The 24,262-nt window shown below is 39.1% G+C and overlaps 2 protein-coding genes across 22 annotated transcripts; one reads left to right on the forward strand and one right to left on the reverse strand.

Moving 5' to 3' along the window:
• Positions 1 to 234: 234 nt before the first annotated feature.
• RWDD2B (RWD domain containing 2B) lies at positions 235 to 4,036 on the reverse strand. 7 transcript variants are annotated; one of them, XM_015880978.3, is made up of 5 exons: positions 3,894 to 4,036; positions 2,996 to 3,214; positions 2,797 to 2,864; positions 1,719 to 2,084; positions 235 to 1,046 (listed from the first exon to the last, which is right to left on the reverse strand). In XM_015880978.3, exons 2-5 carry the CDS (start codon positions 3,200 to 3,202, stop codon positions 812 to 814), a joined length of 876 nt encoding a protein of 291 aa, XP_015736464.2. In that variant the 5' UTR covers positions 3,203 to 3,214; positions 3,894 to 4,036; the 3' UTR covers positions 235 to 811. The 7 variants fall into 7 exon arrangements, with proteins under 7 accessions (XP_015736464.2, XP_085384109.1, XP_015736455.2 ...); XM_085527983.1 differs by having other exon boundaries at positions 2,982 to 3,214; positions 3,894 to 3,991; XM_015880969.3 differs by lacking the exon at positions 3,894 to 4,036 and adding an exon at positions 3,752 to 3,788.
• USP16 (ubiquitin specific peptidase 16) lies at positions 3,815 to 23,060 on the forward strand. 15 transcript variants are annotated; one of them, XM_085527855.1, is made up of 18 exons: positions 3,815 to 4,488; positions 6,551 to 6,649; positions 7,527 to 7,705; positions 8,387 to 8,490; positions 10,710 to 10,813; positions 12,516 to 12,691; positions 13,629 to 13,721; positions 14,289 to 14,419; positions 14,785 to 14,872; positions 15,761 to 15,839; positions 16,459 to 16,550; positions 17,313 to 17,369; positions 18,496 to 18,663; positions 19,469 to 20,126; positions 20,717 to 20,808; positions 22,103 to 22,189; positions 22,458 to 22,614; positions 22,724 to 23,060. In XM_085527855.1, the coding sequence occupies exons 2-18, from the start codon at positions 6,589 to 6,591 to the stop codon at positions 22,846 to 22,848; spliced, it is 2,451 nt and encodes an 816-aa protein (XP_085383981.1). In that variant the 5' UTR covers positions 3,815 to 4,488; positions 6,551 to 6,588; the 3' UTR covers positions 22,849 to 23,060. The 15 variants fall into 15 exon arrangements, with proteins under 15 accessions (XP_085383981.1, XP_085383999.1, XP_015736403.2 ...); XM_085527873.1 differs by having other exon boundaries at positions 3,815 to 3,936; positions 8,346 to 8,490; XM_015880917.2 differs by having other exon boundaries at positions 3,815 to 3,936; positions 12,513 to 12,691.
• The last annotated feature ends 1,202 nt before the right edge of the window (positions 23,061 to 24,262 follow it).

Genomic DNA, 24,262 nt, shown 5'->3' on the forward strand with positions numbered 1-24,262 from the left:
CTCCCTTAGGAGCCCTCTGCCCCCCACACACACTTCACCTCACGCCTGAACGAGGAAGGAGTTGGGGCCTTTACAAAGCCGCTGTGTTTTGTTTCAGATTAAAAGGATTTCACGATTTGCATACCCACAGCCGCGGAAATTTGTTTGCGTCGAACAAAATCACTGCAAGCTATCGCTACAAAAGATGTCCGATCTCATTCTATCTGCACAAATGAGGCTTTTCTGAGTCTGCTCTTCTTAAGAAAAATGTATTGATCTATTGATCTCACAGCTTCATGTAGAAATCAATAGAAAACAAAGAAGTCTGGATGTAGTATATGTAAACAGTATAAAATCATGTAAACAACCTTCTTCTCCACACACCTTTTACTCTTCTTCCTATTACTACTATTACTTCTGCACACACCTTTTACTCTTCTTCCTATTCATACATTCACTCACTACAATCCCACATTCTGTAATTCTACCTATTAGGCTACCAAACAGTCTTTTGTAATTCAGTACATTATGCAAAGGTCCTTAAAATCAGCAGCTGTAATAACAGAATCATACAGGTTGGAAGGGATGTCTGGATATCATTGAGTCCGGTCCCCTGCTAAAGCAGTTCCCTACAGCAGGTCGCAAAGGAAAGCATCCAGGTCTCCAATCATTCAGTCATTTTCATTATTCGGTTCTCATTGAATGCTTGTTTTCTTAGAAAACTGGATTTGTTACATTAAGAAACACCAATGTCCTCTTTGATCAACTGTTGCAGAAAAGAACCTGTCATGAGGTTTAAGTTAGAAACGTAGGCAGTTGGACCTGTGATGATTCAACGCCCTTCAACCCCAAAGTACATTTGAAAAATGTCAGCACATCCTTTTTCTTCTAAAAATTGATACAGCTGCCCCAAATCCATATGATTTCCTCTAGCACCGTGTGCATCGAAACATTTCTCTTCCAAAGTGGAGAACTTTCTTTGTTTCTGAATCTCAGCAAGACCACCTTCCAAAGAAACATCTTCTCTGTGCCGAATTAGTATTCTTTTCCATGTTAATCTTCTTATTCTGAAAGCAAATGGAGAGATATCAATCTATAAGATACAGGCTCTTTTAGAAAATAGTATGAAATAACTATTACAAAAGTCAACAAATTTATTTCCTGCATACATCTGGACAGAAGTAATGTTTCCTTAGTTGGTTATAGGAATATTGCTCACATGGCAGTAGTTCGCTTCACCACTTTCAAAAACCCTTATGTGTTTTTCCTCACTAAATAATTGATGAAGGTGTGGTTTCAACTTCAGTACTCACTTCTGCCTTGCTGTGCTAAGAATTCTAACATCCTTACCGTGAGTTGTCAAATTCTTTTAGTCAAACAATTACAATCAGTCTCTACTACCCATGCAAGTGATGGAAGCAAAATAAACGATGAACGTAAAGCAATATAACCATATACATATCTAACAAGAATGGAATACTGCTGTCCATTGCTATACCTCTGAAATACAGAGCAAGATAAAAACAGAAATATATGTGCACTGTGCAGTATTAGTAGTTTTGACTGCTATAACCACCAGTAGAGTGGATATTGTTGCAAGCACATTATGACAAAAGAGCAAACAATAAAAAGCAACAAAAACCCATATTTGCAGTTACATCTTATACCCATATATACAATAACAAAAAACCCAAAGTGTTCTATTTATTCATGGCATTTAATTATAAAGGAAAGCTAACCTTGACCAGAACTCTTCACAGCTACTCTGCAGACCTTCTACACAAACAACACCTGGTTTCCCTGGCATGCAGAATCCTGACAGAGAGAGTTCCTTGGACCATTCTATAATATTCTTCCTTTTTTGTTTGTTGTAAATATGGTGACTATAGATCCACAATCTAGTGAAAACCATGTCCTCTGACCGCACAGCATTAGGCGTCGTCACTGAGGAAGGTGAAAGTTCTCTGTCAATGTAAGTGGCTGCTTGTTCTTTAACCCATTCTCTGGCACTCAACACGCAAGGCTCACCACTACAGTTCTGCATCAAATATGCTTTTAGATCTGAGTTCAGCTGGACTTGCTGAGAGCGGCTTAATAATGGTGACCTAAAGGAAAAGAAAGAAAAAAAATAGTTGTAATATGCTTACAGATTACCATAATTTTTTTCCGAACAGTTTACTTAGGCTACCAAACCAATCAGGCCATATTCACTCGCTTTTGACATTTAAGTCATCTGAGATATAAATGTCATAAAAAGCTTTCAATTATCATGCTAACTCTTGAATACAGATACAGTACTAAAAATTACAATCAAGGGAAAAAGCACATAAGGAGGACAAATGGTGGCTGAATTTATTTTCTGTAACATGGTGACGGAAAATACCTTTTTAGTGAGAAACGTTCAAGAAAAAAACCCAAAAACCTGAGCTCTGGTAGTAGCTGCACTTGGTCAAGAAAGAATAAGACCAGCATGTAACTTTTCACTCCTTTCAAGAGTGTTAATCCTTGTCAAAACTCTGCTTGAGCATCAGACCAATGAACAGTACGTACACATAACCCCTTTGTGCAGAAGGTGGGACTCTTCCTCACTACCCCCATTTTTGTCTTATCAGCCAAGGTGACCAACGCAACCAAATTCTTGTAGATATGACTTTCTTCAGTAGCGCTGTCCACCTGGCTAAATTTGACTAATGAACCGATGTGAATAATTTGATAGTAAATCGCAAAAATAAAATATTACATCTGCTATTAGATCTTGATTCACACATTACAGTGGCTTCTGAGTATTTCTTATCAGCAGTAGTTTTAATAACATACCTCACGGTAATTTCTGGTAGAACAGATGGATATTTAAATGGTAAAGCACAGACCATAGTAAACTTTACCTAGAAACAAATGAGCACACGTTAAGCTCAAGGAAACCTCGGTGTCTCACAATAACATCTTAGGGAAGAAAAATCATAATAAACAGTCTCTCCAAAATCAAACATGCAAAAAACCACCATTATTATAATACCATAGAGTCATGAGAGTCCTCTGGCTTCACATTCAGTATAAACTGAATCTTTGAAGAGGGCATCTCTGCAGACTCATTTTCAACAAAGTGCTTTAGTTCTGCCACAGCCAGTTGGTCGGTCACAGCAAACTCTTCCTCATAAGGAAACATGCTAGAGAGTAAATCTAACTCTGATATTTGCATCTCAGCTTCTTCTCGGCTACTCATTTCTCCAGCTTCCTAAGTAAGGGAGGAAAAAAAAAAGATACAGAATCACAGAATGACCCGTGTTGGAAGGGACCTCAAGGATCATGTAGTTCCAACCCCCCTTCCTGGCAGGGCCACCAAACATACACCTTTACTAGATCAGGTTGCCCAGGGCCCCGTCCAACCTGGTCTTGAACACCTCCAAGGACGGGGCATCCACAACCTCCCTGTGCAGCCTGTTCCAGGGCCTAACCACTCTCCTAGTGAAGAACTTCCCCCTAACATCCAACCTAAATCTTCCCTCTTTTAACTTAAAACCATTTCCCCATGTCCTGCTATCGCCAGCCCTTTCAAAGAGTTTACTCCCTTAATGGGATACATGAATGAGAAAAGAATATGCAAAGTAATCAATCATCCAACCCCCACATTAATCTTTAAAACCAACTGATTCATAGATATTGGGCAGAGCACGAAGCTCGCGTGACAACCTCATTAATTTATAATGGCAGACGACCCAATGACCGGGGTTGGAAGGGAGCCCCCCCAGCCCCACCCTGCGCCCGCTCCAACCTCCCGCTCGTCGCTCCGCCACCTTCGCGCATGCACCGCCCACCCTGTGCCCTCCCGGCCCACAATGCAGCGTGCCGGAAGTACTCCGGGCAGGGTCAGACCGTTGCCCCGTGATGAGGTGAAGCTGCCGGCTGCCCCGTACCGAGCCATGTATCGCCACGCCGCCCGCGCTGCTCCGCAATCAGGTGAGTGGCGGCAGCGCACCGGGCACTCCGATACCTCAATCCCGACACTCGCTTTGCCTGCCATCCGCTGTCTCTCCTCCAGCCCCGCCGCTCGCCTTTTCCAATTGGTTGCTCCGTCTGTCAATAAAAGCACGGAGGCGTTTTCGGCCAATTGGAAGTGAGTGGGGCTGAGCTTCGTGCTGTTGCGCGGAGAGGCCGGAGCGGGGCCGTGCGGGCGACACGTGAGCGGTGCGGGACGCGGTGAGTGAGGCGGCGTGGACACCACCCCGACCCCAAACCCAACCCCGACCCCGAGGCCTTCAGGCCCTGCCCGGCTCCTGCCGTGGGATGAGGGTGTCAGCTCCCTGCTGGCAGCAGGTGACCGGCGGGACTGCTGGGCTAGGCAGGCCTGGGGGCATTACCCTGCGCTTTTAGTGCTTTTCAAGGGGCTATTGCTGAAAAATAAAGCCGCCGTGAATTGAATCACAGAATTGTAGGGGTTGGAAGGGACCTCTAGAGATCATCGAGTCCAACCCCCCTGCCAAAGCAGGCTCCCTACACCACGTCACACAGGTAGGCATCCAGGCGGGTCTTGAATATCTCCAGAGAAGGAGACTCCACCACCTTCCTGGGCAGCCTGTTCCAAACCAAACTCAGTGTTTTGTTGAGTTAGGTGCTGGGCTCTGTGAGCAGCTTCCCAGCGTAGGTTGCTGGAGGAGATCCTGTCAGACACGTCTGGCCGACCGCAGCAGGTTATATGAACAGCGTGGTGCTGACCTGGCAGCCTGGCTGAGGCTAAGTCAGCTTGGGAAGGGCTGTAATGGCTTAAAACTGACTGTGAAAAATCAGGCATTGTGATTTTCTGTGGAAAAATAATAATAAATGTGCTATGGAGGGAATTTGGATGAACTCTTCTGAATGAAGCAAATGCGTAGTTATGAATATGATCATAAAATCACAGAACAGTCTGGGTTGGAAGGGAGATCAAAGCCCGCACTGCCCCAACTCCTGCCCTGGGCAGGGATGCCTCCCACCAGCTCAGGCTGCCCAGGGCCCCATCCAACCTGGCCTTGAGCACCTCCAGGAACTGTTCTTGAAGTCATTTAACCATTCTGCTAGTTCTCATTTTACATCTGAGTTATCAGCTCTACAAGTATGCTTCTTAAAAGCTTTTTCATACAGAAAGGTCTTGTATATATTGTGCCTAAGCTCTCTTGAACTCAGTTACTCTATGATTCTTTTAGGCTGGTTTGGTTTCTGACTGTGGCAGCACCAAGCAGGCAGCTGTTTTGTTGGTGTGGTGCTGATTCCAAGCTTAGAAATGGTTTTGAAAGGATGGATATTATGAGTCAGACCGAGTTCTGTGTTTACGCATTTACCTGCACCTGACTTGAAGGGTGGAGAGCAGAACCAGGCCAGCTTGCAAAGCATGCATGAATCTTCAGGATCTCAATTATGAGCTTTTTCACAGTGTCATAGAATCATTTGAGTTGGAAGGGACCTTTAAAGGCTATGTGCTTCAACTCTCCCATAACGAATGGAAAACCTACAGCTAGATCAGGTTGTTCAAAACTCTGTCTAGTCTGACCTCAAGTGTTTCCAGGTATGGTGCATCCACCATCTCTGGGCAGCCTGTTCCACTGCCTCTCCATTATTATTATAAAAAAAACCAAACCCAAACAACAAAAAACAAACAACCTTTTACCTTATATCCAAGCTAATGTTCCCCTCTTTTAGCTTGAAACCATTTTCCCTTGTCCTGTCACAGCAGACCCTGCTAATGACTCTGTCCACTTCTTTGCTGTAGCTCCTCTTTAGATACTGAAAGGCCATACTCAGGTCTCCCCAGAGCCTTCTCCAGGCTGAACAGTCCCGTCTCTCACAGCCTGTCCTTGCAGGGATGGTGTTCCATCCTTTCAGTTTGCATCTTTGCAAATGTCAATTCTGACATCTGTAAGATAAGTCTCAGAGCCTTGCAGCAACTCCAGACTAAGAGCTAGACAAACACCAAACTTTTAGAAGGGAACCTCTTGGCCCAGAGCGCTGTAGTGGTAGATTGCTTTTCTGGAAGGGTTTATGGCCATACCAAACACCAGCCCTTGTATTTTCTTGTAATGTTGGGAAGCAGTGATAAATTTCCCCTAACAAAGACATTAAAAAATAAGAAGTCTCATTGTTTGTATATTTTTTAATCTGTTTGAGTATTTGCACATCTCAGGCCTTGTCAGAGGTGCAGGGGATTTACAGAAAACAAAAGTGAAAGGCTGTAATTGCACAAGGCTTGAAGATTTAATGGGGAAAAGTTCAGTTTCGTTTCCTGCAATCTCTGTTTTACTAGTTACTTAAAGTGCAAGTTCTGGTACTGTGTAGGATTTTTGATACATAATTAATTCACCTTGTTCTCCTTTGCATTGTTTTTGCTTTAAGGTTTTAAATCAGTTTTAATAATTCATACCGGCATCTTGTCTCTTCCATACTTATAGTGGCTTCTGTTAAATTATAAGTAATTTCTTTTGAGAATGTTGAACTGCAAGTTAAATTCTCCTGAAGGAACATCTCAGCCATAGAAACAATGTATTGTTTAGTAACTAACAAATAAAGCTTAAACCTAATTTCTGATTTTTTTCTTTGCTAGGTCACTGTTGGATGTGAAGAAAATCATAGGCTACAAATATGGGAAAGAAACGCACCAAAGGCAAAACTGCACAGGATGATGAGTCTGCAGATATAGTGGGTATGTTTCTTCTGAGAAGTCAGCAGTTCTGAAGAGGAAAACAGGATGTTTTAACCTTGGAGAAGGCTCAAATACTCTTTAATGTCAGAATGCCCTTATGCTGGGGGAAGCATAAAGTACAGGCTGGGGGAAGACCTGCTGGAGAGGAGCTCTGCAAAGAGGAATCTGGGCATCCTGGTGGACGACAGATTGACCATGAGCCAGCAGTGTGCCCTTGTAGCCAAAAAAGCCAATGGCATACTGGGGTGTATTGAAAAGAGTGTGTCCAGCAGGTCGAAGGAGGTGATCCTCCCCCTCTACTCTGCCCTGGTGAGGCCTCATCTGGAATATTGTGTCCAGTTCTGGGCTCCCCAGTACAAAAAAGACAGGGATCTCTTGGAAAGAGTCCAGCGGAGGGCCACTAAGATGGTGAAGGGCCTGGAGCATCTCCCCTATGAGGAGAGACTTAGGGAACTGGGTCTGTTTAGGCTTGAAAAAAGAAGGCTGAGAGGGGACTTGATCCAGGTTTATAAATACCTGAGGTGTGGGAGCCATAGTGGCGAGTCTGGTCTCTTTTCAGTAGTGCGTGGGGACAGGACTAGGGGTAATGGGATGAAAGTACAGCATAGGAAGTTCCGCACGAATGTGTGGAAAAACTTCTTTACAGTGAGGGTGACGGAGCACTGGAACAGGCTGCCCAGGGAGGTGGTGGAGTCTCCTTCTCTGGAGATATTCAAGACCCACCTGGATGCCTACCTGTGTGATGTGGTGTAGGGAGCCTGCTTTGGCAGGGGGGTTGGACTCGATTCTGGATGTCTGTGTCCTTGTGTCTTTGAAACCCACAAACATCTACATTCATTATGGTACCTACAAGATTCTTGTGCTTTATGTTTTATAGAGCCTGCATGCAAGCATATTCGTAAAGGACTGGAGCAAAGTCATCTGAAGAAGGCACTGATGGGTGTGGAATGGCGTGTTTGTCAGGACTGCAAGGCAGACAACAAAACACAAGAGAAGTCGGAGGAAGAGTCTGATGAAAGCCCTTCAATATGGTTATGTCTAAAATGTGGCCATAGGGTATCTCTTGTTTTGTTGTTAATTTCTATTAACATCTTTCAGTGCCTCATAGTAGAGTGGAACGATAGAGCTTTAATTAAACAGCTACACCTTTTTATTATTATTTTAAATGTGCTACGTGAGTGATATGATATATGTTAGTCTTATGAGAAAGGCCTGCTCTGAATTGCACGTGAAGTACTTCAAAGCTTGGCACAAAGGCATTTAGCAGACTTAAGGCTAAAACACAATCTTGAGGATTTACTTTCTATGACAGTCCAAATTATTTTTCTAAGAAAAAAATAATTTGTTGCTAATGCCCTAAATTTTGTATTTGCACTATCATATCTTGTGCAAACATTAGTTTGTTGAGGGTAGAACTCCGCATGCCAAACAGTTGGTTGCTTTTGTTTTTGTTTGCTTGTTTTTTGTTCTTCTGTTGCATTCTTCGAGCTGTTCAAAGTAGGATTTGTAAATTAGATTTTCAGTCCCCAAAAGACTCTGTGTTTCTTCTGCACTCAGTAAGGTACTTTTCTGTCTGCAGAAAAAAATGTCTTGAGGTAAAGAGCCGTCTATTCATCCTAATTGGTTGAACTCAATTGAATTATTTCCATTTAAATACTTTCTTTATACTCTGACTCTTTTTGTGTTTCATTGATAGTCAACTGGATTTTGTGACGCTTCTGGTTATCAACATTATAGGGCTGTGGCAGAAATTCTCAAGAGCAGCATGCTTTAAAGCATTACACAACGCCAAGATCAGATCCCCATTGTTTGGTTCTCAGTTTGGACAACTGGAGTGTGTGGTGAGTTTGTCAGGAAACAGTAAAGATGTAGCTAGAGGGCAACAGAGGCTGGGATATCATTTGTGCTTTCCTTGTGATTTCTGGAAGTTCTTTAGAAATATGTAAAATGTTTCCACACACAGTAGTCTTTATTAAGATCTGCTGAGTAAATATTACTCTCTTGTAAAACTCCAACAAGGATGTTTTTAAAATTGAACTTAGAAGTGACCAATCAGTAAGTGCTGTTGATTTCTTATTTTACTGCTTTTGCTTGGTGAAAATACTGACACATGGAAACATGTTATATAGCTCTAAATCTTGACTTCAATCCCTGGTAGAAGCTCCTTTCTGGTGCAGACTTAATGAAAAGCTTACTTACTGAGAAAATAAAAGTAATGATAGCCTCTTAATAAAAGATGCATTGTTCAAGAAGCACAGCTGCAGGATTAAAAGATGCTGTTGGGTCAGTTAATACGAATTCTGTCCTCCTGGTAATACCCTCTGTAAAGGAACGGTACATTAGTGTGTAATAGAGAATCGTAACATCCTTAACTGTGCTGTGTAGAAGTATGGTATCTGACATAGTTTTGATTGGGCTTAAAGTCACCTTTTTCTTAACTCATTATTTATCATTAGATTAATTTTATATTAGACTGTCTCTTTACGTGATCATATTTGGCACATACACTTATGATTAATATTTTAATTTTATTTTTACTATTGAATGAGAAGAAGTTGTCTAAACAAAATATTTGCTCTCTTCTCTTGTACGAACTTGTATAAGGAGTTAATCAGAGAACAGTGTATTGGGCTTTAAGTATTGTTACTAATCAGGACTACAGTCTTGAACTTTATTTCACAGTGATTTTAGTACATAAAACCAATAAGTCAAAAGCAATTTTAATCAGCATATGTTAATGCTATGAATTTATGAATTAATGTATAAAGCGTGTATGTGTACAGGATTGAAATTTGGCTCAAATAATACCTGTAAGCAGTTACAAAAATAGTTTTGAATGTGGAGAGAAAGAGGAGAGTTCTAGCAGTTCATTATCTTCTGCTGTTTAGGGTTTACAGGAGATGCTATTGTACATATTTGCAATAGGACATAGCAGTTGGATCTAAAAATGGTTTTCACTCATTAGCTAAATTGGCATCACTGTCAAAGCCTTAATTTCAATCTCCTGATTTCTTCAAGACTTCCTATAAAAATAATCATTGAAAGGTTATTGTGTTAAAAATTGCCCACGGAAGTAACTATCATCTGTTATTCCAGGAGTGAGAATGCCAATTTTTACAATTAACCAAACTGACAATAAATACATACTCAAGGATCCCTCAGGTAGAGCCAGGGTTTTTTGTTATTGTTGTTTTTTGTTTGTTTGTTTTTAATGAAACATTAGAAAAATAGGAAAATCACAGCTAGTACTAAAGATGCTAGAGATTTAGGGAAGCAGTTTACTGCAGGCTTCTGCTGCTTTTGAGATCAGAAAGTTACAGATAATCCTGAGATCTGCTAAATGCATTTGTGCCTAATAACTGTAATTGCCATGGTTCAAAGTGCAGAAGTGTTTGCATTCCCATCAATACCTTTTAAGACCTCTTCCAATAGTTGATTGACTAGAACTACAAAATTGTTACATAGAGCTATCCATATGCTTTCTGTGTTCCAGCAAAAATTAACTCTTACTCAAGCCTTTATCACTGTAATTTCTATCAAAACATTGTTGAAATCAGATCAGTGGTCTAACCACGTACTTGTGGTTAGTTACTTCTTTGCTTGTGAAGAGAGAAATAGACTTATGTCAGTAACAAAAGAGGGGGAAAAAAAGCATGCAGAACGAATGGAGCACAAAAATAATCAGCTTTTTTTCATTACTATGAGATTGGAAGGCCACTTCCTATAAGGTGTGTTATCTCATCTTCCTTTATTTGGGTAAAATTTGCCCAGCACTTCCTTTGCATGCAGTTTAGGTTTATATGCACATCTTTTAAAGGTCTCATTTTTGTTTGTAGATCACTTTACTGACTTCTTTTAATCAGAAATAAATTGAGCACTCTTCTATAAGACTTCAGAATCTTCAAAAACAAACAACAAAAAAAAACCCCATAATTTATAATTTTATCTGTTTAATTAATTGCATGAAACGAGTAAGTAGTTAGGAATTATAATGGGAAAAAAAAAAATAGGAATAATTTTTTTTAATCATTTTTTGGGGGGTGTGGGTGGGCCACCACAGGTGCTACATATGTGATAATGAAGTTCCATACAGTACTTCGACACGTTTGGGCCAGACTGTGGATTACATTAAAAAACAAGTTTGTGTCAACTCATCACGTTTAGGTAAGTAACTGTAGTATCCGTAGAGTAAATCAGAAAGTCCTTTAAATATAGCAAATAATTCTGTAAGTTAAGAATGTTCAGTAATTCTTTTCTTACTAGAGAGTAGCTTATGATAATTTAAATGGCTAACTTTGTTTTTCTTTGTTAGTTCTGAAAGCAGAATATCTTAGCCCATAGACTTAATTGGACCAGATTTTTCCTAATGTCTTGTGAGCTTTTATAGCCCAAAAAATGAAAGAATATCAGGAAATTAAGTATGTTATTAGGATGTACTGTGATTAAATAATTGACTTTTATTACTAAGGAAGGTCCTGTCTCTCTTGAGATCTGAGGACAAAATAAATAAATAAATAAATTGTTACTGCTTAAAGGTAATTTGATTTTTATTTCTTATATATTTATGTAGACATTCTAAGGCATATCAGCTGGAATGGCTAGGTCTTCAGCTGTTGTAGCTTGTATACTCCTTCCATTAGGATATGAGATTTGTTTTCTGAGGGTGTATATGTTATTGCAAAGCACTGAAAACTTTGCATTCTACCTTCAAAACATTGTTTAAAAGCAAAAAACCCAACCTACCCCTCTAGTTTGCACAAAGTGCTGTGCTCTGCAAAACTATTTCTCTGCAAGGCATTTCCACTTGGAGGAGTTTTCATAGCAAAATAAATGCTGTAACTCCTACCAAAATTTCCAACATCATCCTACACTTGAGTCACATCATAGCCCCTTTTGGAAACAGATCACGCCCAAACCAGCAACGCCAAGTAGTTGTCTCTGAATATTTTGTTCAGGAATCAGCTGAGCTTTTCCCAAAGGGGATCAGAATCTTTGGGCGTGTTTGTTCCATCTCTGCCAGATAAGTGGTTTCATTACATGTAATATTTGAACTTAAATTTCTTGCTGGAATATTTGTTCTTAGATTTGAAGTAGGCTGCTCTTTTCATACCTGCCCATGGTTGCCTGTTTCAAAAATTCCATCAGTTATTCTTTCCTTGCTCATCAACAAATATAATATTGTCCATTTTCTTGCTTTCTCTGAGCTGGTGTTTCATTGTCTTAAAGTTACCTTGACTCCCAGCCCTATTTGTCAGAAACCTTATCAAAAGGAGATTGCCAAACTGGTAGAACCAGTGTAGGTGTTATTCTGAAAACTACCCGGTGTTCCTTTATGGTTTTGTTAAACAAGTCATTGCAATTTTGAGCTATGCACCAAGGTAATTTAGGGGAAAATATCTTTGATGTGTCTTGAAGAATATATATCTCTCTGTTTGATCTGTTTCTATTAACAAAGAAAACATGAGGATTCTTTCACAGTGGGAATTCTTTTGAGTGTAATTTCAAACAATAATGCCACATATGCATAAGAAGGTCAGATTCCATCTTGTTGGGTGCTGTAGAAACCCCTAACATAGAGGATGTTGCAACAGGAGTGAAATTTCAGATAACACATGCTGAGTTTCAGAGATTGTTGGCATGAATGGCTTATAGGCTGAGTGTCCTGTTTAAGTGCTAAGCTGATAAGAAACAGTGTTTCAAGAGTTTCTTGTTTGTTTTAGACTGTCTAAGTAATATGAGTTAAGAACCTTGCATCTCTAGGATTATAGAATTAATTATCATGTGTTTAAGTTTCAAACGTCATGCATATAACTTCATCCTTGCCACTTCTTTGTTGCTGGATTAATGTGTTTATTTGTTTCAGCAGAAAAGCAACAAGAAAACAAAGACATTGGAAATAAAAAGGTAGAAAAAGACAGCAGAAATGAGCAAGAAAAAGAAGTCTTGATGAAAGAGAGTTCTCATTCTGGTACCAGCTCTGAAGTGACTGTGAGAGGACTTAGTAACCTGGGGAATACATGTTTCTTTAACGCTGTGATGCAGGTACAGTAGTTACTGCTGTTCTTAAAAAGTAAAAATGATAATAATAATAATTTTAAAAAAATCAGCAAGGAAATGGAACCACTAAAATATGATTTTTATCTGCCAAGAATGATGGGTTCATGTTAAAAATAGTGCATTGGCCCAGAGGAATATGAAGGAATGGCATTGCAGGTTCAGACTTGCACTGAGTGGAGATCTAACCAATTGCATTGCCTTTGAGGGGCAGCATCTTTTACTGATAGAGATTAAGCATGCCAACATCCTAATTTAGTAATAATGTAAAAATACATTGTAAAGTAGCCTGGTATGTTACCCTTCCTGACCTCTTAGAATATGACATTAATACCCAAAGACCGTGGATGTTTACTGAAACAAAATACTTGCTGTAAGCAGCAGGAAATCAAATAGAGGAAAATATTAACTGGATCAGCATATTCCGTTGCCATCTTGCATGTCTTTCTTAGCGAAGAAGTGCATAGATTAAATAAGCTTCCTCTTCTGAATGTTCTAAAAGTTGCGTGTTACCTGGCACCTCGCTTTTCTTGAGCAAAATTCACATTGCACTTGTAGAATTTAATGTTGTAATATGTTTAAAAACAAGAGAATAAGTATGTACACTAGATTAACCTTTCGATTTAAAACAGACACTAGTAAGTAGAATGTCAGAAGTTCAGTCTGTAGAAGAAGAATACACCTCTGGCTTCTACAACCAATGAGAATATAGAGAAGATATTTGCAAATCACCTTAATTCTGTGGGATTTACTTTTAGCGGTTAAACATTTATAGAATTTCCAGGTTTGTGTCCAAGGTCGTACTTAACACTCTAGTTGTGGTTGGCAGATACAACTTACTGTTAATCTTGTTGTTAACACGTGGCAAGTGGAACTTCCCTTCCTGTTGTTCCTTGGCTATTTTTCTTTCCTTTGTCGTCTGCAGAATTTATCACAGACCCCAGTCCTGAGGGAGCTGCTTAAAGAAGCTAAAATGCCTGACACAACATTTAAGATTGAGTCACCCGAGTTATCTATGGTATATATGTTTCAAACTTCATTGTGGTTTTGTTTGTTTGCTTTCTTTAAGTCTTTCCAAAAAAAAAAAAAAAAAAAAAAAAAAAGCAAGCAAAAGCAGTGCAAACTTCACTGAATTGAGCAGAGCTGCTACTGAAGTCAGTAGTGCTTTTCATTTTCCAAGTAATGAAAATGTGTAACTTCTGCATTTGTCTGATGGCAAAATAGGGAATGAGAAAATGTCTCCAGCATAAACCCAGTGGGGATTTGGCTGGGGGGGAGAAAAAAAAAATAAAAAAAATATTAAAAAAAAAAAAATGGAAGGAGGTGAAAGAACTACATAAAAGCAAGAAATATGGAGTTGCAACTGAGTAAGAAAAATAGTTAATGACTCTCAGGTCAGTGTTTTGATATCACATGATGAGAAACCATTTGTTGCTTGTTCTTGTCAGTTCTTAATACTTGAAATTTTGTGTATTCTGTTTTGTAAGGGTATTTTCAAGAAGTCAAGAGATCAGACAGGGAAAAAAATTAATCCAGAAGGATCAGTCACCAAACTAAGGGGCAATTCTGTTGTTGTTTAAAACAGGAACCTCAGCTTGTAAAACTAGATCAGCCTGGACCTTTGACTTTAGCCATGCATCAATTCCTGACTGAAATGCAAGAGACAAAGAGGGGGGTAGTCACTCCTAAGGAACTTTTTGCTCAGGTTTGTAAAAAGTGAGTATCTATATAATTGCATAGCATAATGAGTATGGGAGAGGGGAGTGCTGTTTAAACAAAAGATGAGTTTTCTTCCTTTTTTTTGTTGAGCTTTCATCACCGTGTATAAAATTACCATAGTACTTAGAGTTTTGAAAGGATAAAAAGCGAAATATAAGCAAAGAGAAATAAGATTTTCAGTGATACAATGGTATGTTCTGATTTGCTAGACTCTGATATTTAGGAAGTACCATATGCAAATATTTAGTGGTCCTACATGTGTGGGTGCTTAAGATTCTGCACTTACGTATTTGGAACATGTTGTTTTTACTCTTTTATCTCTGTCATGAGCTATACTTTACAATTATTGTTTCCTTTAACAGAGCAATACGATTTAAAGGTTATCAGCAGCAAGACAGTCAGGAATTGCTTCGGTACTTACTTGATGGAATGAGAGCAGAAGAAATCCAAGTGAGTGTTAGTTTCATAGTTGCATATAACTTTCTTCTTCAGATCAAGACTTTCATCTCTGCCAAGGGAAGAAAACGCGTTCTTTCTCAAAGAGGTCAACCCTTTGTAAAGTGGTTTGTGCTGCCCATAAGCACTTACTTGCGGAGGATTGGCAGCAGAGCTGTAGAACCTAGCAGCCTCTAGGTACTGATGTGAAGAGACCATCGCGAGTGTTGCTATTTTAGTTTTAGAAAAGAATATTCAAATAAATAAACCTGTTACTGTCCTGTATCTCTTTCAGGTTGCACACATTGTTCAAGTTTCAAATGCAGTGATATTTTCTTTGGGTTTTTTTGTTTCTTGTTGTTTTTCTTTTAAAGAATTGTACTGGTTATTCTCTCTGCTGTTCTGGTAAAATCAAGTAGAAACGTTCAGTTATGTTTGCTCTAAGAGTCTTGAGTTGATTGAGCACTTTTCATATAAACATCTGTTGTTCTTCAGAAAGGTGATTGACTTGTCTAAAACTACCGTAAAAAGAGGGGTTTGGACTATGTGCAGTCATCCTAAAGAATGTCTTTTTGTCTTCCTTTCTGAAAAATATGACAGAACACTTTCATAGTGTATCTGCCAAGTTCTAATTTTATAAAGTATTTAAGCCTTGGACTTATTTTCTTATATACTAATTGTGATTTTATGATTGCAAGTTTGTTTCCTGATTGGTTGGCTGATTATTTTTTTTAACATCAAAACGCGGAGCTCTCTTTTATCTTTACAGGCAATTGTGTTGTTTGTATGGCTTCTTTTAACAGTAAAGATAGGGTTTTTTTTCTGAATTTGAGACATTTTATGAAGCTAACTGAATTTGTTTAAGAAATTGTGCAAAATGTGGGTTTCTTTTGAAAATTTCAGCGAATAAGTATCGGAATACTGAAGGCTCTGACCGATTCAGACAAACAAAATGAAGAAGAACTGAAAAAGAAAATTAAAGGTAAGAATGTGTTGCTGATACTGTGATAGCTTAGATTTTTCTTTTTCATTCTAACGCCAACAGTTGTCGCTAAAGGATACGTGTTAAATGCCACGTCTTGAATATGTGTCTGTCTAGAACATAAGACTTGAAAACATTAAATGATGTATTTAAAAGTCATGCTGACCTTAGTGGTGTTCTTTTCTATAGTGAAGTAAGACGGTATGTGCTACAGTGGCAGCATAACTTGAGGAAATTGGTTTTGTTTATCGAGGTGTTATTCTGATGGAAGCTGTTACTCATTTTTAGCTTCAGACAATTGTCTGAGGTAAATCCAGAGACTCCTACTGGGGTGTGGTAGTTCTTAAGAAATAAAAGCATTTTTTTGACTTGAGAAAGTGGTAAAGTTTTCTGTTCAGTTGAAGTTTGCAAATGTATTTTCACGCCTGCTCCGTTCATATATGAAAGGATCTTATTGTATGAGTCTTATTGCGCTTCCTGAGTAGACTAGTACAGGCTGACTAATGCCATGTACTTCTTATGTGGGATTTTGGGGGGTTTGGTATGACACAATTAAATGGGTTGCCACTATATTATATGCGACATTATTAACTGTAATGTATTCTTTGTCTATTCTCAGAATATGAAAAGAAGAAGGGAATAAAAAGTTTTGTAGATCGGATCTTTGGTGGAGAATTAACCAGCACGATTATGTGTGAGGAATGCAGAACAGTGAGTAAAGTACCTGCTTTGAATGCCCTGGAGTGTATGATTTTATGTCCTTTTGAGAAGAACCCTAAAGTAATTTTATAGAAATGAGTACAATTAGAGAGATTTTCTTCAGTTAATACGCTTCTATGAGCTGCATGGCTGCCTGGAAGTCTGTCTTCCTTTATGCTAGAAAGCCAATCTTCCATTCTTTTTCAAGAGTTCCAAAAAAAGAGGGTGGCAGCAGCAAGCTGCCTCTACCAACACAATTTATCATCAGATTCCAGGTAAATGCCTTCCAGTAATGCAAACTGTAGTGAATGAATTGTTCTGCTACCAGCAGCAGTATGCTACAAGGGTCTCTCTTTTCTTTTTCATGAGACAGTTAATGGGCTCCCTTTCCCACATGGGAATTACCATGGGGTTCCTAGGAAAATAGTTAAGGAAGAAGACACTGTGGAGATAAGGCACCCTGAAAACGGGCTCATTATGGTCGTTAGTGAGTGGGTTAGATGAGTGTCCTGGCAGTTGTCAGAATCAGTCTCGTAGGTCGTAGGCTGGATTCTCATGCTCTAGGAAATTCTTATTTCTGTAGCAATAGGACTGGTAGAATTTGACTGTGGAAGACTCTTTGTGAATTCAGATAAACTGTGTTTTATATTTGTATGCATAGGTGGGGGGGAAAAACCCCATTGAATGCAACAAGGATACATACAGATAAGCTTATTGACAGAATGCCAACCATGTCCAGAAATTTAAACTGAACTCTTAAATGTTCATTTAAAGGTAACCTTGGTCCACGAACCTTTCCTTGATTTGTCGCTTCCTGTACTAGATGACCAGGTAAGGACCTGCATGTGCTTGATACCTGGCTTAATTTTGTTAGCATATGTGAAGCCATCTATATTATATAATCATTTGGGAATTAATATATGCGTCTTTCTGAATGCTTCTTTGCATATTAAAACACTGATCTTGCCTCAAAAAGGCAGAGGATAAGGATTTAATGAGACTTACTCCAGTTAGTTATGGTTATTCAGTTGCTTTTGTAAAACTAGTGGTATTCTGTTGGTGATCATGCTGCACTGTCAGTTAATATCTCTGATTTAGACTTTGACTTATGGAATTATCCACTAAATTCAAATGCTGTCTCACTGCTGTGGAAGACTGAGTTGCAATGAACAATGTTCACCAGTTTGCCTTCGCTGTCATTAATGAACTAAATGACTTGACAGTGATGGTTGCCTATTGGTTTACTTGCATGATTCATTTCATCCGTTTTTCTACAATCAGTACAATAAAACTTCTCATAATCTAAATGGATATTGAGTGACATTGAGAAGCATCACTAGAGCAGTGTCTGAGTACGTATTTGATTGGCCTGCTCTCAAAAATTGACACTCAGAATACTTGATTTGCTTTGTGCTTCAAACTGAGAATCATCATGTATAGTGTTTCAGATTTGCCACATAGCGCTGCCCGACTAATGAATATATATTGAAATGAGATCTCCTCAACCAAAGGAATCATGTGTTTTCTGCGATGAATTTAGTTTCAGCAGAAGCAAATAAACGATAATGCTGCAAATTGTGTGGCGTGCAGTTCAACTGTCAATGCCTCTACTTGCATGAAATACTGCTCTTTAGTGAATTTAATGTGATTTACATCTGTTAGAGGAAAAGGTTGTCCCTTTACGGGTCCAGAATAGGACTCTAATATACTGACTTTTTCATGCTGTTTCATTTTGCAAGTCATCGTTTCTCATGGGCTTCATCTGGAGTGAGATCCATCTCCTCTAAGCGTTAGGGTGGTTGGCGTCAATGAGTTGATTGTACATTAATCACTAAAATGTTATGTCTGTGGCTCAGAACTCAAATAGTTTTCTCTGGAATGCGGTTTTATTAGTCAGGACAGTAATATTTCTGCTTCTGTGATTGTTTTGTGGCTTTTCTCTTCTTTTTACCACCAGAAAATAAAAAACACAAATGAGAGGAATGTAAAAAAAAACAAAGGAGAGGAATCTGAAGAAGAAGAAGAGGATAAAAACGATTATTATATTAAACAGAGAGATGAACCCCCTGGTACAAGTAAGCACCTTCAGAAAAAAGCAAAGAAACAGGCCAAAAAACAAGCCAAGGTTGGTTTTGATAAGTATTTCATTTGTACTAATGAAGCAGTTGAAACTTGGGGTAAAAAAAGTTCTTTTTTGCTTCCTCTGTTCAGATAGAGGAGGAGGGGACGACTTAGAATTTCTCCTCAGTCCAGTGCACAATAAAAAAGACCATTTCTATGTACAACATTTCTATGAAGAAATTCTATGTTCTGTTAAGAGTTGCTGTACAAGGGAATAAGTAAATATGCAGAGGAATGTGGAATTAATCCTTCTTCGGATGGGCAACGTACTTGTGTCAGGCTCATTGGTGGTGAGATAGTCACAAAACATACAGGTTTAAGAAAGTGTCTTTAAAATACATCAATTTCCTTTGTACCTCCTTGATCCCATGCAACAGGGTGCAGTGGGGGGAGTGATGTCTGAGCAAGGATAAATTCAGTGTTAGTTAAACTGACATCAGATCATTGAATAGTAGTTATTTTTCTCCCCTTTGATCCAGATATGAGGTGCAGCAAGGAATTTCATGAAGTGCTAAGTATCATTTAAACTTACTCTGCTGGAAGTTTAGGTTGGATATCAGGAAAAACATCTTTGCTGAAAGTGTATTTAAGCACGGGAATGGGCTCCCCAGGGAGGTGATTGAGTCACCATTCCAGGATATGTTTAAAAACCTGTTTGGATGTGGTGCTCCGGGACATGATTTAGTGAAGGGTTGTTAGGGTAGCATGGTTAGGTCGTGGTTGATGCTCTTTAAGGTCTTTTCCAACCTGAGCAATTCTATGGTTCTGTGTTTTTTCCATGCTGATATATTATGTATACCAATTTGCAGAGCCAGCGCCGTCAGCAAAAACTCCAGGGAAAGGTACTTCAATTGACAGATATCTGTGCTACTGAAGAGTCAGAAAAAGATGTTGTGTGTGACCAGGAAGGAGAGGCAGAAATTAACTCTGAAATTCCTGATGTGAAGCAAGAAGAGGAATCATCAAATGATTGCAAAGACTATTTACCTCAAAATGACCTAAATGTACAGGGAAATAGTACAGAAGTTCAGAGCATGCATGAAAGTACAGGAAAGCCAGAACAAGAAAAGGAGTCAATAGTGGATCTCCCTATGGAAGACTTAGATTCTCCTGTAGAGTTTGTCAATGGCCTTGACGACGTATCTTTGAAAGATGAGGATGAAGAAAATGAAGATGAGGAAGGGCTTGCTACTGACTTCTCAAAGCTACACTTGGGTGCCAATGCTGAATCTGATATAAACATCTTAGATGACCTTCAAAGTGTTCCAGCCAAGACATGCGAAATATTGACCGAAGATGCAGAAATGGCATTTTGTACTCTTGCCAACAGGGAAGAACTGAACCCAGAAGAAGACTCAATCCATCACTGTTTGTATCAATTTACCCGTAATGAGAAACTTAGTGAGAACAATAAACTGCTGTGTGATGTCTGTACGCAAAGACGTTATGGACCAAACAACACAAAAAGTATGACTGATTATATATATATCTTTTTTAATCTTTTAAATGAACAAACTTCTCGATTGCTGCTTGGGTGGTTGATGGGGGGTGTAAAGAGTGATTGTGTAACTTCAAACCTGACTTGGATCAGTAGAATAGTATTTAAAGTGTAGGTTGTGAGAACTTTGTCTGTCTAGACTGATACAAGTAAAGCGGTGCGCTCACAAGCTTCAGTACAGATTGCTGGAGGACTGGAACAGAAGAGTGGTCAAAGAGGAGTGAGTTTTGTTCAGGAGGGTCATTTCAGTCTCAAACTTCATAATGTGGATGAATGAAGTGGTTATTCTTTCTTCTCTCAAGTGTGGGACTTCTGTAACACTCATAGGGAGATCATGTTGGTGTTAGCTCAAAAGACCAGTGAAAGTAGCATGCAGTTTCAGATTATGAGGTTGCAGAGAACAAGAATTCATCCAGAGTGTGCTGATCAGACATAGAATGAGCAGTTAGTAATTCTGTGATCTGAGAGCTCTGTGGTGGCGGCTGTTTTACAGTTCATCATGTTAAGGTGGAATGTTTGGATTTACTTGTTCATCACTGATGTTTTTTCTTTCTTGCAGATGAAAAGCACGTTTATACTAATGCCAAAAAGCAAATGCTGATTTCTCTTGCTCCTCCAATTTTAACTCTTCACTTAAAGAGATTTCAACAGGTAATGAACAGCAGTTATTTAAAAAATGTGCATTATTAATATGTATACATATTAATATTTATATGTATACATAATCACCTTGGAGGTATTCAAGGCCAGGTTGGATGGGGCCCTGGGCAGCCTGGTCTAGTACTAGATATGGAGGTTGGCAGCTCTGCCTGCAGCAGCAGGTATGGAGCTTGATGATCCTTGAGGTCTTGAGGTCCCTTCCAACCAAAGCCATTCTATATCATAGTAGCTTAACTTAAACCTGATGGTAGCATATTTCCATTTATCTCTAATCTTTCTTCTGTTGTTGTTTTCCTCTTCCAGTGTTTGGGAGGCAGTTACATGCAAAGGTTGTTTTTTGTTTCATTGGGTTTTTCTTTGTTTCTCAAGGAGTGGTGATAAGGGTGTGTTTTTGCTGAGGGAAAAATACCAGAACGTTCTAATAGGGCTCTAAGCAACTTCTTGTTGTGAGCTTATTTGCAATATATTCTTTCCTTCACTACTGTTAGTGCAATATGTTAACGTTGTTTCCTGCTACCGCAGCAGCTGATGAACTCTTATGTTTCTGTACAGATAACAGGATGCCTCACTAAGAGGATTTAACAGACAGGCTTAGAAAAGCTTTACATTTAGGGCTTTAAATTTTTAAAGGGAAAGGGAAGAGGAAATCGATGAGGAGAGTAGACATTATTGTCTTTTTTTTCAATTTAAAGCCATATAAATTTTGGTCAAAATACTTCAAGACTGAAAATTAAAGGAAGGGAGGTGACTTTTTGACGTAGATGAAAAGCAATTCCACAGAGAAAATGCAAATGTATAGGGCATTCCTAAAGATAATTGTACTATTAAGGGAATAACATTTGTCATCTTCTCCCTTGTTTTTCCAGTTTGATACTGGAAGATTATTTGAGTAAGGTGGGAGTAGAATTTCCATCAGTTCTGACAATCTAAAGTTAGATCCTCAGGCATACTGCAGTACCTACAAGAAAGAGATGCCTTCATAGTTACAGGAGTGTATGTTGAGTTGATTTGTTTTCTCCTGCTACCATTAAGTTACCATAAGAGGGAGCTTAAGAAGAGCCATCTTAACTTGTGCAGCCTGTAGGGGCAAGGAGGTAATGCCAGACAGAACACCTTGGGCACTGGAGAAAAATAAGAAACAGTTTTGCCTCCTTATAATCTTGTCCAATGTAAAATTTAATTTGCATGGCTAAAAGATTAACCTGAAGTATTTAGTAATTAAACATAGTTTTAATACGCTACACTTTAAACTATGGATTTTCCTTCTACCTTTTGTCTGTTTAAGGCTGGATTTAACTTACGGAAGGTTAACAGGCACATCAAGTTTCCAGAAGTGATAGACTTGGCTCCTTTCTGTACAGCTAAATGTAAAGTAAGTAGTGGAATAACATTCACATTCTTTCATGTTTTAATGTGTTTTCACAGTCCTGCTGCTTAGCAGAATCTGCATTGAATGCTTATCAAGTTATGTTTTTCTGACAAGTGCAAGTGGCACATAAAAGCTGTGTTGAATGCCAGTGTATTACCACAGGTGACCATCTTTTTTTTCACTGGTAAACAAATCCAAGTGAAGAGATTATATTCTAGCCTCATTCAAAAGCCAGTACCACACTGACATGCCTTATCTTCCACTTTTGTAGAATGTGGCTGAAGGGAATACAAAAGTATTATACTCTCTCTATGGAGTTGTTGAACACAGCGGGACAATGAGGTCTGGGCACTACACTGCTTATGCTAAGATGAGAAATATGAACAACCATCTTTCTGATCTTGTCCTTCAAGGACAGCTTCCTCAAGGTAAATAATCAACTGTATTGTACAAATTGCTTTTTACTGCCAAACAGGACTGAGTGCTTTAATCTCTGGTTATAACGTTTGCTCTGAAATTCTTACTTTACTTCCATAGCTTTAGAAACTGAACCAATAAAAGGACAGTGGTTCCACATCAGTGATACCCACGTACAAGCTGTGTCTACATCAAAAGTGCTGAGCTCACAAGCCTATCTGCTGTTCTACGAGCGACTGCTGTAACTCATCCAAGAAGTCTTGGTCTGTAACCACCTAAAAGAAAGCAGGGACAAGCAAACCATACTAACATGTTAGAGCTACTGTATACAAGTGCAAGAATATACTTTGTGCTTCTTAGACACACTGACAAGTGGTTAACTTATACTTTTTCCAGTGTTTTCACTACTTATAAATAAAGAACTCTTTTTTTTTTTTTTTTTTTTTTTTCAAAATTAGACCCTGATGTTTCTATTGAGTATTTTTACATTGGTACAAACAAGCATCTGTTTTCATTTCATAGAGACCACCTGTAATGTTGAACTACAGTTACCTGTTAACTCCATATGTGTTCTTGTGTTCTTCTAGGTGTGTTAGAGCCAAGACAGATTCTGCACTGGCTGTCTTTGTGGTGTTGGTTTATTTCCAGCAGTGCCCTCAATTTGCCAACTCTCTAGGAAGTACGAGCACCTTACTGCAGCATATTGACAAGGCTGTGATCACAGCTTTTAGTACAAGCATTTTTGTTCAGGAGGATTAAGAAAGCTTGACCTTCTCCTCAGGCTTGGCTTTGCAGTGGTTCACATACACTAAGTCTTGGCTCCTTGTGCTAGAGCAGCAGCTGTTTACATTCAGTGCATTTTTCACAACACCCTTACTAAGAAAATGAGTGCTCTCGTGTTCTTGTTACCCTTGAAGTCATCAGCAGTAGCACTTGTGCAGCTGATGAAATCAGTATGCCAGTCCTTCCAAAAACTTGCTGAGTTTTTCAGCCATGCCAGCTACCAACTGTAAGGCAAGCTCTGGTCTAGCTGCTGTATGGCAACCTTATTTAGGCATGCAGTAGTTCCAGACTTGATTTAGCTGTCCACTCCCTTCTGGCTGTGAAGGAGTATAGACAAGAGTAATAAAAAAATAAATTATTGAAGTGGCTTGAATTTCAAGGGACTTTAAGGCACATAAATATTATTGACTTTCCCCAAGGAAACTTAACACAGGACTTCAAATTTTACATGCATGTGAAAAATTTCTAGCACTGTGCATCTACGTGCTTGATAACTTCTCAGCTAACCTCTTCATTTGTCAAGCCATTAGAATGAGATGTGTTTCACCACTATCTGGCTGACACTTGGAGCACACAGAGCCTCTGAATGCGTGAGGATGAAAGAGACACATGTAATGACATGAAGCATAGCTACAGACTACCTCATGACTGCTGTATTTAATTATTTCAAAACTCAGTTAACTTTTACACAGGCAGAGGGGTAAGGACTGTAATGAGGTGCAAAGGTTACGGACTGTGCTTTCAGTTGTGCTCCTTATAGCAGACTTACAGCCAGCCTCACTTAGCTCCTGTGTACTGGGCTCAGCTGCCCAGGCAGGGGGATGGCTCAGCTCCTGGACAAGGGAAGGCTATGGCTGCCCCCTGCCTGACACAGGG

Source organism: Coturnix japonica, chromosome 1, assembly GCF_054131305.1.
Source record: "Coturnix japonica strain WE chromosome 1, WE-NBRP24, whole genome shotgun sequence".
Classification (NCBI taxonomy): domain Eukaryota; kingdom Metazoa; phylum Chordata; class Aves; order Galliformes; family Phasianidae; genus Coturnix; species Coturnix japonica.